Source organism: Galeopterus variegatus, unplaced genomic scaffold (assembly GCF_000696425.1).
Source record: "Galeopterus variegatus unplaced genomic scaffold, G_variegatus-3.0.2 Scaffold33, whole genome shotgun sequence".
NCBI classification, from domain to species: Eukaryota; Metazoa; Chordata; class Mammalia; order Dermoptera; family Cynocephalidae; genus Galeopterus; species Galeopterus variegatus.
Window position 1 is genome coordinate 959,381 of NW_007726144.1, and position 12,545 is coordinate 971,925.

Genomic DNA, 12,545 nt, shown 5'->3' on the forward strand with positions numbered 1-12,545 from the left:
GGAAACATGTTTCAGGCTCTGCCTCTCTGAAGAACTTCCACAGGGAGAGCCACACAGTGGGGAGGGAGGGTGCTTATATCTCCCCATCAGCCACCACCAAGTGCCCAGATATGCATCTAAAGTGCCCTGAGGGCTTCGTCTCTCCTTGTCTTCCCTAGAGCAGGGGCAAAGGCTGGCAGTAATGAGCACGAGCAGACAGTGACTGTGAGGCGCTGTGTGTGTATGTGTCTGCCCCTCTGAACACACGGTGACGCTCACCAACAAAGACACCACAGCAGCCGGGGATAGAAACAACTAGTGTATTGATTGGGGGAGGACAGAAGGGGTGCAGATGGGAAATGGGGAGGCAAGGGGCTCCTTAGTGTTTGCCAGAAACCACAGCCACACATACCCCACCCCCTCTCACCTTCCTCCTCCACTGTGGTGGGGCCCCAGCAGGTTCTCACCCCTTCCGGGGCCTCCCTCTCCCTCCTCCGTGTACCCCACTTGGCCTTGACCTCCAGTGACTGGACATAGCCCACCCAGGCTCTAAAGCTAGGAGAAGGTAGGCTCAAACTAACCTTTCTTCCTTTCGTCCACCTCCCGTCTCATTCCCATCTCTTGTCTAAAAATATAGAAAAGCAAGCGCAGCTGGTACCTGGGGGAATCGACTCACCCCAGGACAGGGGGCAGGGGTGGGGACTAGGGCCAGGGCAGGCAGAGGAGCCTCAGTCAGGGAGGCCGGGCCCGGGGGACCTGACTCAGCTGTCCTCTCTCTCTGGGAAGCTGGCCTGGCAGTGGACCTGCTGCCCAGAGGCTGCCGAGATGACTCCACGCTTGCCTCTCAGGCACCATGTCATGGGGTCACTGGGGTGGGGGTAGCAGCCAGGGCAGAAAAGCAGAAACTAGGCTCTTAAAAGCACCCCTTTCCCTTGGCTCCTAGAGGAAGCCCTCTTTGGTTTTAAGGCAGATGTAGAGTTTCCTGGAAGCAGGGAAAAGGAAGGAAGAAAAATTAGCATTGAGATAGATTTTTTTTTTTTTGCTTCTGTTTTTCCTTCAGTATAAAACCACTGTAGAAAATACTTCTCTTAGAAAAAGACAAAATACAGAAGAAAAAAACCAAAGGGGTATTTTTCTTTGGCTTCAAGCCCCCTCCCATGAGGTGCAGGGCAGGGGGTGAGCATGAGGTGAGGAGGAAGCAGGAGGCCTCCACCCCAACCCCTGCCTGGCAGGTCCCAGATTACATGATGCTGCAGTTCTGGGGTCTCTAAGAGAGAAGAGAGCAGGGAGAGGTGTGAGCAGCAGTGCCTGGACCCATCCCTTCCCTCCCGACTCCCAGAAGGGAGGTAGTGTCTCCCCATCCATCACACTCCAACCCTGCTCCTGCCCTCCAGTCTGGGGCTCAAACAAGAGGGGCAGGATGCAGGAGTGGGCTGCCTAGGACTCAGGCTGAGGGGAGGAGACTCCCACTCTCCCGGGCTGCGGAAGAGAAGGCTCTCCCCCCCAGAGGGCCACCTTGTCCTAACCCTCAATACCCAGGTCCTGCCTGCAGGGTGTGGAGACAAAAGACAACTCACCTGGGTTCGGGGGCTGGAGTTGCCCAGGAGGTAGGAGCGGGTGACCAGGTTGTCCCCGAAGCTGCCACCCCCACTGCCCCCCACACTGCGGTAGCTGCGAGTGACTGTGACACTGGAGGCAGAAGAGCCAGAGGAGATGGATCCGCCCACCTGGGCTCCTGAGCCGCTGGCAGATGCCTTGTCGGCAGGCTGCCCGCACGTCCCGCACAGCACGGTGCGCGAGCGCAGGTTGTACTCAGCGGGGTCCCCCGAGCTGCTGCAGTGGGAGCCCTGGGGAGGGAGACAAGGCTCAGGCGGGACGGCGAGTCTGGGACTGACTGCTCAGGCCCAATGCCCAGGCTCTGGGCTCCTGCAGGCTCCCAGCCACCAGGCAGGAAGGCAGGGTTCTGTGCCCAAGGAACCAGAGGGCCACAGGGGCTTGGGAGGCCAGGGGCTGGGAGGAGAGGGGAGGGAATCCATGAAAGGAGTAAAGGGTCAGGAAGAATTGGGGACAGGAGTCGTGGCTTTGACTCTGTTCTAGTTACTCTAAGCTTGAGAGAAAAAGAGGGGGCAAGGAGCAAGCTTGTAGGGCAGCAGGCATGCAAAATTAATTTGTCGGGGGACAGGAATGAGAGAAACATTCTTGCAGGAAAAAAGAGGGAAAGGAGTGGACATGCATGCAACACGAATGAGGATGGGACAAGAAAGGAAATTTTGCATTCAAGAGAAATGGGGGGAGAGAGGCAGGGCTGGGGTGCCCCACATCTGTCCTCCCGTCCCCTTCCCAGGAGACAAATCCCAGACCCTTACCCGCTGCTCCCATGGGAATACTCCATGGCATCAGAAAGTTCCCACTCCCTTCCTTACCAGAGTAGGGCACCCAGACACCTGGGTTCCCTGTTCAAGGTATAGGGAGGAGAGAGAAGAAAGGCCAGGGCAGCAAGTGAAGTTCCAAAACATTCTTTAATGAAAAGATTTTTGGCATGGGGAGGCTGGGGAGAGGCTGCCCCCAGGCCTGGCTGGTTTGCCCCTGTGTGTGCTTGGCCTCAGCGGCGGCTGCCACTCACATGGTGGTGATGGAGCAGGTCATCTCCATCCTCATCCTCGTCATCCTCAACCACCGTCACTGAGCGTACCAGCTTGCGCATGGCCACCTCCTGCCAGGGACATGGGCCAGGCCCAAGGGTCAGGTCAGGGCCTGGGAGGGGTGTGCAGCAATATCTACCCACAGTGACCACCTGGAACCTTTCCTGTGGGCTGCCCTTTGTCCAGCCTACTGCCTACTCTGTCCTGTGTGGAATTGGAGCTAAGTAGCTCATTTCTACCCCAGAGGGATACTGTCAAGCTCTCTCGGTAGGAGTATGGCTCTACCTTTAACAATCCTCGCTGTGTAACTTCTACCCCTCATGCTGCTGTTGGAGGCTTCTTTTGGGTGGCCCACTGAGTGGAGTCTGGGGCCTGTACCAGAGAGCTCTGTTAAGTTGCCCTAGGCCGGCCGGTGGCTCACTCGGTAGAGTGCGGTGCTCATAACACCAAGGCCACGGGTTCGGATCCTATATAGGGATGGCCGGTTTGCTCACTAGCTGAGCGTGGTGCTGACAACACCAAGCCAAGGGTTGAGATCCCCTTACCGGTCATCTTTTTAAAAAAAAAAAAGTTGCCCTGAATTGGCTCCCTCAGGTTGGGGGCGGGTGGCTCTGATTTTGGCCACTAGGCGGAGCCTTGTCCAGCAAGAGACCAGCCGGAAGCATACTCACTTCCCCAGTGGAGTTGATGAGAGCCGTGCGCAGGCTGTTCCCGCAGCCCCAGGTGTTCTGCGCCTTCCACACCAAGTCAGTAGGAGGGCTGTGGGTGGCCCCAGCTCCTGCAGCCCAGATCTGGGGAGAGGGGATTAGAGAAGGGCACTCATTCCAGTGCTCCCATCCACAGGTCAACCCCTGGCCACCCCAGAGTCCCAAATACCCTGCCACTCACCGTCACCACCTGCCCAGCCTTCAGGGTGAACTTGGGTGGGAAGCGGTAAGTCAGCAAGGGATCATCTCCATTCTGGCGCTTGATCTGCCAGTTGCCCATGGATTGGTCCTGCCAGGAAGAGAGAGAGGAGGAAGGGGGAGGCTTATCCAGGCTTGTGGGTTTATCTCACTCAAGGGCCCAGGCAACCCCTCTGCAATCAGAGGCCCCTCCCTCCATCCACGCCAACACCCCCCACCCCATCACTGCCCTTCCCCCAAGGATAATAGCTACAATCTGTGGACACTTATACTGTGCCAGACGACACAGTGTAATGATACGTCATCTTTCATCTTCCCAACAAATCAGAGAGGTAGGGAACCATTATTCACCACCATTTTATAAATAAACTGATGCTCTGAGAAGTTAAATAACTTGCACAAGGTCTCCCAGCCAATGAGTCCAGGAGGAATAATCCTCCCTCCAAACCTCATCCCTTCGTCTTGCCGCTTGCTCCCTACCAGGGGATTCCCTCAGACCTTGACCTGGGCGCCTACCTCATTGGACTTGTTGCGCAGCCGCACGAACTTGCCTTCCTCGTCCACCTCCTCCACGGCCACGCGCCCGCTGGTGCGAGCGTGCTGCGAGAAGCTGCTGCGGCTCTCGGTGGACTCCAGCTTGCGCTTTTTGGTGACGCTGCCCCCACCACCCTGTGTCTGGGACGAGTGGGAAGAGGCGCGGCCACGGCTGCGCTGCGAGGTGGGGCTGGGGGACAGGCGGAGCCTGGGAAAGGGAGACAAAGAGGGGCCTTGTCAAGGCCAGCGGAAGGCCAGACCCACTGCTAGCTCCTCCCGGCTGCTCCCTGGCCCACCTCTCCTCCTCGCCCTCCAGGAGCTTGCGGTAGGCGTGGATCTCCATGTCCAGGGCCAGCTTGATGTCCAGCAGCTCCTGGTACTCGTCCAGCTGCTGCTGCATCCTTGCCCGCATGTCAGCCATCTCCCTCTCTTTCTCCGCCAGCAGCCGCCGGCTGGTGTCCCGCTCACGCGCCAGCGAGTCCTCCAGGTCCCGAAGCTTCGCCTCCTTGGCTGCCAGCTGTGAAGTGAGGTAGTGTGGAGGCAGGGGTCTGGTGAGCTCCCAAGAGACCCGAGTATGGAAAGGGAGGGACCTGGGTAAGGTATAGGGGACACCCAGCTACCCTTTCTAGGATCTCCAGGCTCTCAGAGCCCATCACAGGCTCTAAACATGGTCTTGTTAGTGACCAGGAAGTCCTTCCCAATATCTAACTGAAATCTTATTCTGAGGCTACATCCTATTTTCTCCTGTAACAAATTGCACAGCCAGCTAGGATAATATTGAAGCTTTTAATGCCTCACATTGGAGAGTGTTACGGCAGATTTATGAGTTAGGGAGGAAGTGAAGGTGAAATATGAGGAAGCACTGGAACAGCAGACAGGCCATCTGACTCCGAGTCCTGGCTCCTTCTCTCAGTCTGTGATGCTGGGGGCATGTTCTGTCTCTCCCCTCCCTTCCTCAGAAAGCACCTTTGGGGGAAGGGGTGAGGTGGGGCATCACCTGCTTCTGGAGCTGGCTGAGCTGGGCCGAGAGGCTGTCGATGCGGATGCGGGACTGCTGCAGCTCCTCGTGGGCAGCCCCCACCAGGTTGCTGTTCCTCTCAGCAGACTGCCTGGCGTTATCCAGCTGGAGGGGAGGACGCAAGGTTAGGACTGCAGGGAACGGGAGGGATGGAAGGAGTGGCCTGAGGATAGCATCATTGCTGCAGCTCAGGTGCTGGGCCACCCTGAGTTCCCTGCCACCATCTACCTGATCCCTCACTGACTCTGCCCCCACTGTGGTAGGGCTGCTGGGAGCAGGGGCAGTGAGGGAACCGGGGAAGAGCAAGCACCTTGGCAGAATAGGTCTTCTCCAGCTCCTTCTTGTACTGTTCCACCTGGTCCTCATGCTGGGCCCGCAGTTCCTGCAGGGCATCTGCCAGCCGGCTCTCAAACTCGCGCTGCTTCCCATTATCAATCTCCACCAGCCGGGTCTCGTGGCGGCGCTTGGTTTCACGCAGCTCCTAGAAGAGTTGGAGCAAGGATACAGAAAACAAAATCAGAACTAGTTCCTGGGGCCAGCCCGGTGGCGCACTGGAGAGTGCGCCGCTTGGGAGTGTGGCGGTGCTCCCGCCGAGGGTTCGGATCCCATGTGGAGACCGGTTCCCGCTCACTGGCTGAGCGCGGTGCGGGCGCAACACCGAGGGTTGCGATCCCGTTGCCGGTCCCCGGTACGGGCGCGACACCGAGGGTTACGATCCCGTTACCGGGTCAGTAAAAAAGACAAAAAGGAAAAAAGAAAAAAAAAAAAAAAGAACTAGTTCGTTACAGGCCAAGACCCAGATGGCCAAGCTCCCTGCCAGCCCTAATCCCACAAGACACTGTCAGCCCCACTTTAACCTGGGTTCTGGCTACCTCCTAACCCCTATCCACTTAGTAGAAGGGACTCGTGCAGGTGAGCGCTGCACACAGCTGATCCTCCAGCCCCAAGACTATTGTCTGTCACCACCCAGCCCCAGCCCTCCTGGCCTGCAAAGCACAGTCCCCACCTCACTATAGATGTTCTTCTGGAAGTCCAGCTCCTCCTTCAGGGTCTGCAGCCTGTTCTCAGCATCCACGCGCCGCAGCATCTCATCCTGAAGTTGCTTCTTGGCCTCACCCAGGGCTGCCTCGAGCTGAAAGGAAGTGAGCAGAGGTCAGAGAGAGGGGTCACACAGCATGAGAGCTGAGAGGAAGTTGAGGTGGGCTGTTCCCAGCACATCCCTTTATATGTGCTGAAGCAGGTCCAGGAGAAGTGAGGTCCTTGGATGCCCATGGAGGTAAGGACATCCGCTCACTCATGATAATTACTCTGGGTAAGTACTGTGTTAAGAAATAAAAGATATATTCACCCCACAACCACAGGACTCCCCTCTCTGGAACAATGTAATAATCACAATAAAGGAGTCATGTGCAAAGTATAGAGGGAACATGAAGGAAAGAACCAAGAGTGCCTGGGGTGGAGCGGGGGGTCTGGGAAGGCCTCCAAGAAGCTGAGACCCATGGGCAGGTTAGGGGCCTATAGGGGGAGAGACAAGCATGTGCAAAGGCACAGAGGTATGAAGGCACACACATGTTCTGGGGTCTTCAGGAAGGTCAGTACTGCTGTAGCCTGAAGCACAGGTGGGAGAAGGTGACTGGCCTAGGGTAGGGGCTAGATCATAAGGAGATGCCCTAATCTGCCATGAAAAGAACCTCTGAGAAAGTGTGAGCAGGGAAACACCCTGCTTAGATTTTCATTTTAGAAAGCACAGGCTCACTAATGTCAAAAGTTCGGATAACTGTACCAACTAGCCGCCCCAAAAAAGAAAGCACAAGCTGGTCAGTGCAGCTGGGAGGAACTGGGGAAAAGGGTGGAGCTGGAGGCAGGAGACCAGGAGGAGAGTGGCCCAGCCTTCATTTTGTAGTCGGCCTCCTTGCTGGCCTCTCCATGGTGTACTGCAGTGGCAGGGCCTGAGAGGGGACAGCACCCAGAATGGAAGCTTGGCCACTGACTCTAGACCTGGCCTTGCTCTGAGCAGGTGAGGCTGTGAAATTGGGAATAAACCAGCTTCTTCAATTCTGTTCCCTAGCTTGTAACATGAGAAATTAGAGGAGAGGATAAATAGCAAAATGTTTTGAAAGTAAAGGCCACCATATACATGCAAAGTGTCATTAACATGCATCCCATATGTGATCAGCCATCAGCTCCCAATTATGGCCTCAGTGGATGATCTACTCCACTCTTCCTTTCTTCCAGTGAGGTCAAAAGCTCTCTATAGGAGGGCCAAACTGCGAGGGATGCAGGGTACAGTTCGTTGCAAAGTTAAATAGAAATGGCTTGTGGATTATTTTCAATTCACTGTGCTAGATCCCATGGGTGGCCTAAGATAGATGAGATATGGTCTGAATGGGCGAGATGATGCTAGGACAAGTGACTGGCTCTGAGACCATGTGACAGGTCAGACCAGACACCTCCTGAGGTCAGGCCAGAGTAGAAGAGTGTGCATGTGTCAGATGGAGTTGTGGGCTGGCCCTGGAGGGTGGCCTCACCTTGGCCACCTGTCCCCGCAGATCGTGCAGCTCGTTTTCCAGCGTGCGCTTCTCGCTGAGAGCAGTGCTCAGCGCGGCCTCCTTGGAGTTGAGCAGAGCCTCCAGGTCCTTGAGCCGGGCCTGGGCAGCCATCAAGTCACCCTCTTTCTTGGTATTGCTAAAGAAGAGAAGGAAGAGTGGGTTAAGAAAAGAAGTCTGCTTCCCTAGAGAGGGCCAGGTTCCTGAAAAGTCAGCCACAGGGCTGGCTTTGCTGTCCCATCAGCTGCCAGAAGAGGGCATCCTTGCTTTAGGTTTGTTTGCATCCACTTGCCTCTGGGGCTGGGCTCCCACCTCCCAGAAGGTCCCCCCAAACCCCCTTTCTGCTTCTCCACCCTTCCCATGACTCAGGGCTCAGGAACGTGCCTGGGGCTAAGGGCAAAGCTTGATCCCATGATATGAATGCTTTTCCCTCTCTCCCCTCCCATTCCTTCCCAAAGAGACAGGGGCACCTTTGTCTCCTGCCCCTTCCCACACAGGGCCTTAACCTTCTCCTCCCGAGACTCCACCCACTTTCCATCCAGTCAAGCTTCCCTCCCTCAGGGGATCCAGACAACAAGGCTCCTGGCCGTGGGGTCCACATATCCCTAACGCTTCTCAGTTTGCACCCCAAAGGTGTTGGTCACCTCTCCTAGTCCCTTTTACACATGGAGAACTGTAGGGAAGGTAAGTCTGGTTAGAGCTCAAGGAAACTTTGGACAGGACAATCAGGCACAGTATTGACCATTCCCTTTCTTAGGTCCCAGTCTGGGTCACCTGATCTGGGGGCAGAGCAGAGGAGTTGCAGCCTCCCTCCCTCTGGCCTCATTTGGGCACTGCCCATCGACCACAAGCCTCAACATCTGGCTCCAGATGTGGTTCCCAGGCCTCCAGGTCCATCTACGCTCCAGCCTGAGCCTCTCTGCTCCTCAAACTGGGTGAAGCTTTAGCTAGAACCAACCAAACAGGGATGCCTCTGCCACCTCCGTCACGTTTCTGGGCCCCTGATTATTTTTGCTAGTGAACTGGAGAAAGAGGGGTCCTATTTTCTTTTTTAAAGATGACCGGTAAGGGGATCTTAACCCTTGACTTGGTGTTGTCAGCACCATGCTCACCTGGTGAGCTAACCGGCCATCCCTATATGGGATCCAAACCTGTGGCCTTGGTATTATCAGCACCACACTCTCCTGAGTGAGCCACAGGCCAGTCCCTGGGGTCCTATTTTCTTAAAAACTTACAGGGGACCCAAGAACTTTCCAGACATTACAATCCCTTCACAAATTCAGGGTGAGAGAAAGCAGCAGACACAGGGAGTGGAGGGAAAGATCCAAGGGGCCTGGTCCCAGCTGCTGTACTGCATCGTTGCAATTCATCAGTCCTTAAGCACGAGCCTACCACAGCAGATGGAAAAAAAGAAAACCAAACGTGGGCGGAGTTTGTAGGGGAGAACCTATCTCCCAAAGGAGAAGAGAGACCAGCCCTGCCAGCATTTTTCTCTAGCCACAAAAGCCCTAAGCAACAAGAGGCCCAACAATTCACTCTGAAGCAGAATAGAGAAGGCTAGACTTGAGGGCAAGAACCAGGCAGTGTTCTCCTGCCACCAGCTTAGGAGATTCCAAAAAGAGGAGTCACCCCCTCCAACTGGTTTCCACTGGGCTGGGAAGAGGATAGAGTGACACCCAGAGGGGCAGGGGAAGGACATGAAGACATGGAGGGAGCTGCCCAGTCTGCATGCTTGCTCCATCCAGGCCTCTGGCCACAACTCAGAACAAGTTGTTTAATGCAACAGTGTCTGTCTCTTGCAAAAAGAGGCCCTTCCAGAACTGGAGGATGTCTCCCCTCCTCTGTCTCAGTCTGAAAGGCTAAAAATAAAGTCAAAACCCAGCTCAGGTTTTGGCTGCCATCCGGCCCAGCCCCTGGCTGGGAGCACAGCCCCAACTTTCCATGACTTCAGAACTTTTCCGAAGCTCAGGCAGCTGCAAGGGGAGGAGAGAAAATGAAGAAAAACCGCTGGTAAAGTGAAGCGACATGGCAGACATAGATTCCGAGCTCCTTGGGCCAACTCCAAGCCTGGCAGGGGCTTCCCAGAAGAGGCCTCTCTACCCTGAAGGCTAACGGCTGCAGCTGGCTGTTCTGGGACAGGCTCAGAATTTAGAGAACTAGAAGGAGCTTAGAGTGCTTCAGCTCAACCCCCTCCTTTTACAGATGAGGAAACTGAGGCACAGAGGAGAAAGGTGAATGGCCCAGTGTCGAGCACTGCAAGCCACAGCAGCAGGGACCAGTTCCAGGCATTTCTGGCTGCTCATCTAGGACTCTTTCTCCTCCACCTCACTGCCTTCCTAAGCCACAAGGTCTAGAGAGAATGGAGAAGCCAGGAAGAAGAGAGCAGACACTGGCACAAAACAGCCCCCTGACCCACCCAGCCTGAGCTGGAAGAAGCAGGAATGAGTGACGGAATGCTTTCGGAAGCCGTCTCAAGGGCATTGCTTCCCTAGTCCTGTCTCCCCAGCCTCCCCAGACGCCACAGAAGGAACTCCAGGAGTTCTCCTTGGTAATCCCTCCCTTGGCAGTGCCTGGCAGACACTGAGGAAAACAGAGGAGCAAGGTCCCTGTCCTCCAGGAACTTATGATCTGACAAGCACAGGAGTCTTTTCAGTCTAACCTCTTCACTTCCTGCTGCTCCCAAAGGTGGTGGTGTAATAATAATAATAATAACAACAACAACAACCAGTCACATGTCGCTTAACAACAGGGATATGTTCTGAGAAATGCATCGTCAGGCGATTTCATTGTGCGAACATCACAGAGTGAATTTATACAAACCTGGATGGTATGGTCTACTACACACCTAGGCTGTATGCTATAGCATTTGCTTATTTGTTTGTGTGTTTTGTGGCTGGCATAGCCGATTGCTCCTAAGTTACACCACTGTTGTATATGCGATCTGTTGTTGACCAAAATGTTGTTATGCAGTGCATGACTATAATAGCAAATGCCTATGGAATTCATTACATACCAGACACTGCTTTAAATATTATAATGTTAACTCATTTGATTTTTGCAGCTGCACTATGAGATAGGTTCTATTACTATGTGATTGAGGAAACTTGAGGTGTAGAGAGCTATGCCCGGGGTGCTGCAGCAAGTAGGTTGAAGAACTGGAAATGGATGCAGTACTGCTTCAGCACATGCCACGATCTACGGCCTCCAACAAAATTAAGGGGAATAATTCCCTTTCCCTCCTGGAGGTTTTAATTAGTGCTGGGCAGAGACTAAGGACTAAAGAACCAAGACACACCCTGCAGATGAAGGAAACCACGAGCAAAGAGAGGGAAGCGAGGAAGAGCCTTTGTGGTTTTCTTAGTCAGGCATGGGGAGGTCCCATCTACGGGGAAGAAGCCACTATCACCCATGGGCGCATGACTCAAACCTTGGGAGCTCTGTGGCCAGGAAGCCACACGCACACCCCAAGAGATGGCTGGGGCTAGAGCAGAGCCCAGAGCCTCTCATGCCTCCTCCCTAGTCCTGCCTGCTCACCACCAAATGCCACTTCCTTCCTAGGAGAGACCCTCAGACCTAGCAGGGACCCAAACAGATGCTGGCCAGGCATTCAGCCCCAGGGTGGTGGTGCTGCCTGGGCCCCAGTCCATTATGGGATGGCAGCAAGAAAGCCAGGCACGTGCTGAATGCTGTCCCCATGCTGGGTTGGAAGGGAGGACAGGGTGGGGCAGACCAGGGAGCTGGGAAGGGTGGGAACCTGGGGCTCCTCAGGTGACTCATGCTCAGACAGACAATACCCGGGCAGGGGTCGGGAAATCCTCTAGTGCTCACAAGGGAGACCCTGGCTTCGCCTGCGTCCTGCCCCAGTCCTGGTGCTGTGCCAGGGAAAGGCCAGCTCTTTCCCTGGCATCCTCCAGGTTCCGCAAGCACAGGAATGGCTGCGTCCCAGCAGACTTGTGAGGCACGCGGGGCTGGGTATCCTGGTCGTAACTCTTCCCACAGCTGGCAAATCTGATCTCAGAAAGAGGGAAGAGAGGAGGTGGGATGGGGAGGTGAGCAGAGAGGCAAGGAATAAGATAGAAAAGAGAGCTGGAGGGGCTGGCCTGTGGCTCACTCGGGAGAGTGTGGTGCTGATAACACCAAGGCCACGGGTTCGGATCCCATATAGGGATGGCCGGTTCGCTCAATGGCTGAGCGTGGTGCGGACAAACACCAAGTCAAGGGTTAAGATCCCCTTACTGGTCATCTTTTAAAAGGAAAAAAAAAAGAGAGCTGGAGGTGGCAAGTGTGGCCCAAAGCTGGGGGTCTGTTAGGTGGAGGCTGGCAGGAGAGGGAGTTGGCTCCTGGGCTGCTGCAGGCCAGGGCTCTCAAGCTGCTTTGGGTAAGAAAGGCATCAGCACAGCAAAGGGGACCCACCCGCTGAGTCACCCTTCTCAGCCCAGCTCGATGCCAGATATGGAAGCCTGGCCAACTGCAGGCCTGTTTGGGCCGGTTGCCAGGAGCAACATGCTAGGCCTGGAGGGAAAGGCCTCCATTTCCTCCCCTGGCCTGGGGGAGAGACAGACTTTAGACTGGGGATAAAAAGAAGAGGTGGCAGACAAGGGGACGGTAAAGGAGCTAGCCCAGCACCACCACCACCCACAAACCAGTCCCCTGGCAGCCCTGCCTCACCAGCCCTGGGAGTTCCCCATCGCTGGGCGGAGACACTGGAGGGAGTCAGGAAAGCCAAGATCTCTGAGCCCCAAGGCAGTTCTGCCTCACAGGCAAGGGCGCCCCCTGTGGCTGGGTGGGCACCTCCCGCCCCCCCCCCCCCCCCCCCCCACCCCCCCCCCCCCCCCCCCAAAAAAAAACCCCCCCCCCCCCCCCCCCCCCCCCCCCCCCCCCCCCCCCCCCCCCCCCCCCCCCCCCCCCCCCCCCCCCCCCC

General features: G+C 55.8%; 1 protein-coding gene across 1 annotated transcript in view; it reads right to left on the minus strand.

Annotated features, from left to right (window-relative positions):
- Positions 1-279: 279 nt before the first annotated feature.
- LMNA (lamin A/C) overlaps positions 280-12,545 on the minus strand; it is a 20,982-nt gene continuing 8,716 nt past the window's right edge. The window contains exons 2-12 of the mRNA XM_008570688.1: positions 7,607-7,763; positions 6,085-6,210; positions 5,389-5,559; positions 5,058-5,183; positions 4,357-4,577; positions 4,043-4,268; positions 3,510-3,617; positions 3,293-3,412; positions 2,603-2,692; positions 1,557-1,826; positions 280-1,246 (exon numbers count right to left, since the gene is read on the minus strand). Coding sequence (XP_008568910.1) covers positions 1,220-1,246; positions 1,557-1,826; positions 2,603-2,692; positions 3,293-3,412; positions 3,510-3,617; positions 4,043-4,268; positions 4,357-4,577; positions 5,058-5,183; positions 5,389-5,559; positions 6,085-6,210; positions 7,607-7,763 — 1,642 coding nt within the window. The 3' untranslated portion in view covers positions 280-1,219. The remainder of the gene's footprint in view (positions 1,247-1,556; positions 1,827-2,602; positions 2,693-3,292; positions 3,413-3,509; positions 3,618-4,042; positions 4,269-4,356; positions 4,578-5,057; positions 5,184-5,388; positions 5,560-6,084; positions 6,211-7,606; positions 7,764-12,545) is intronic.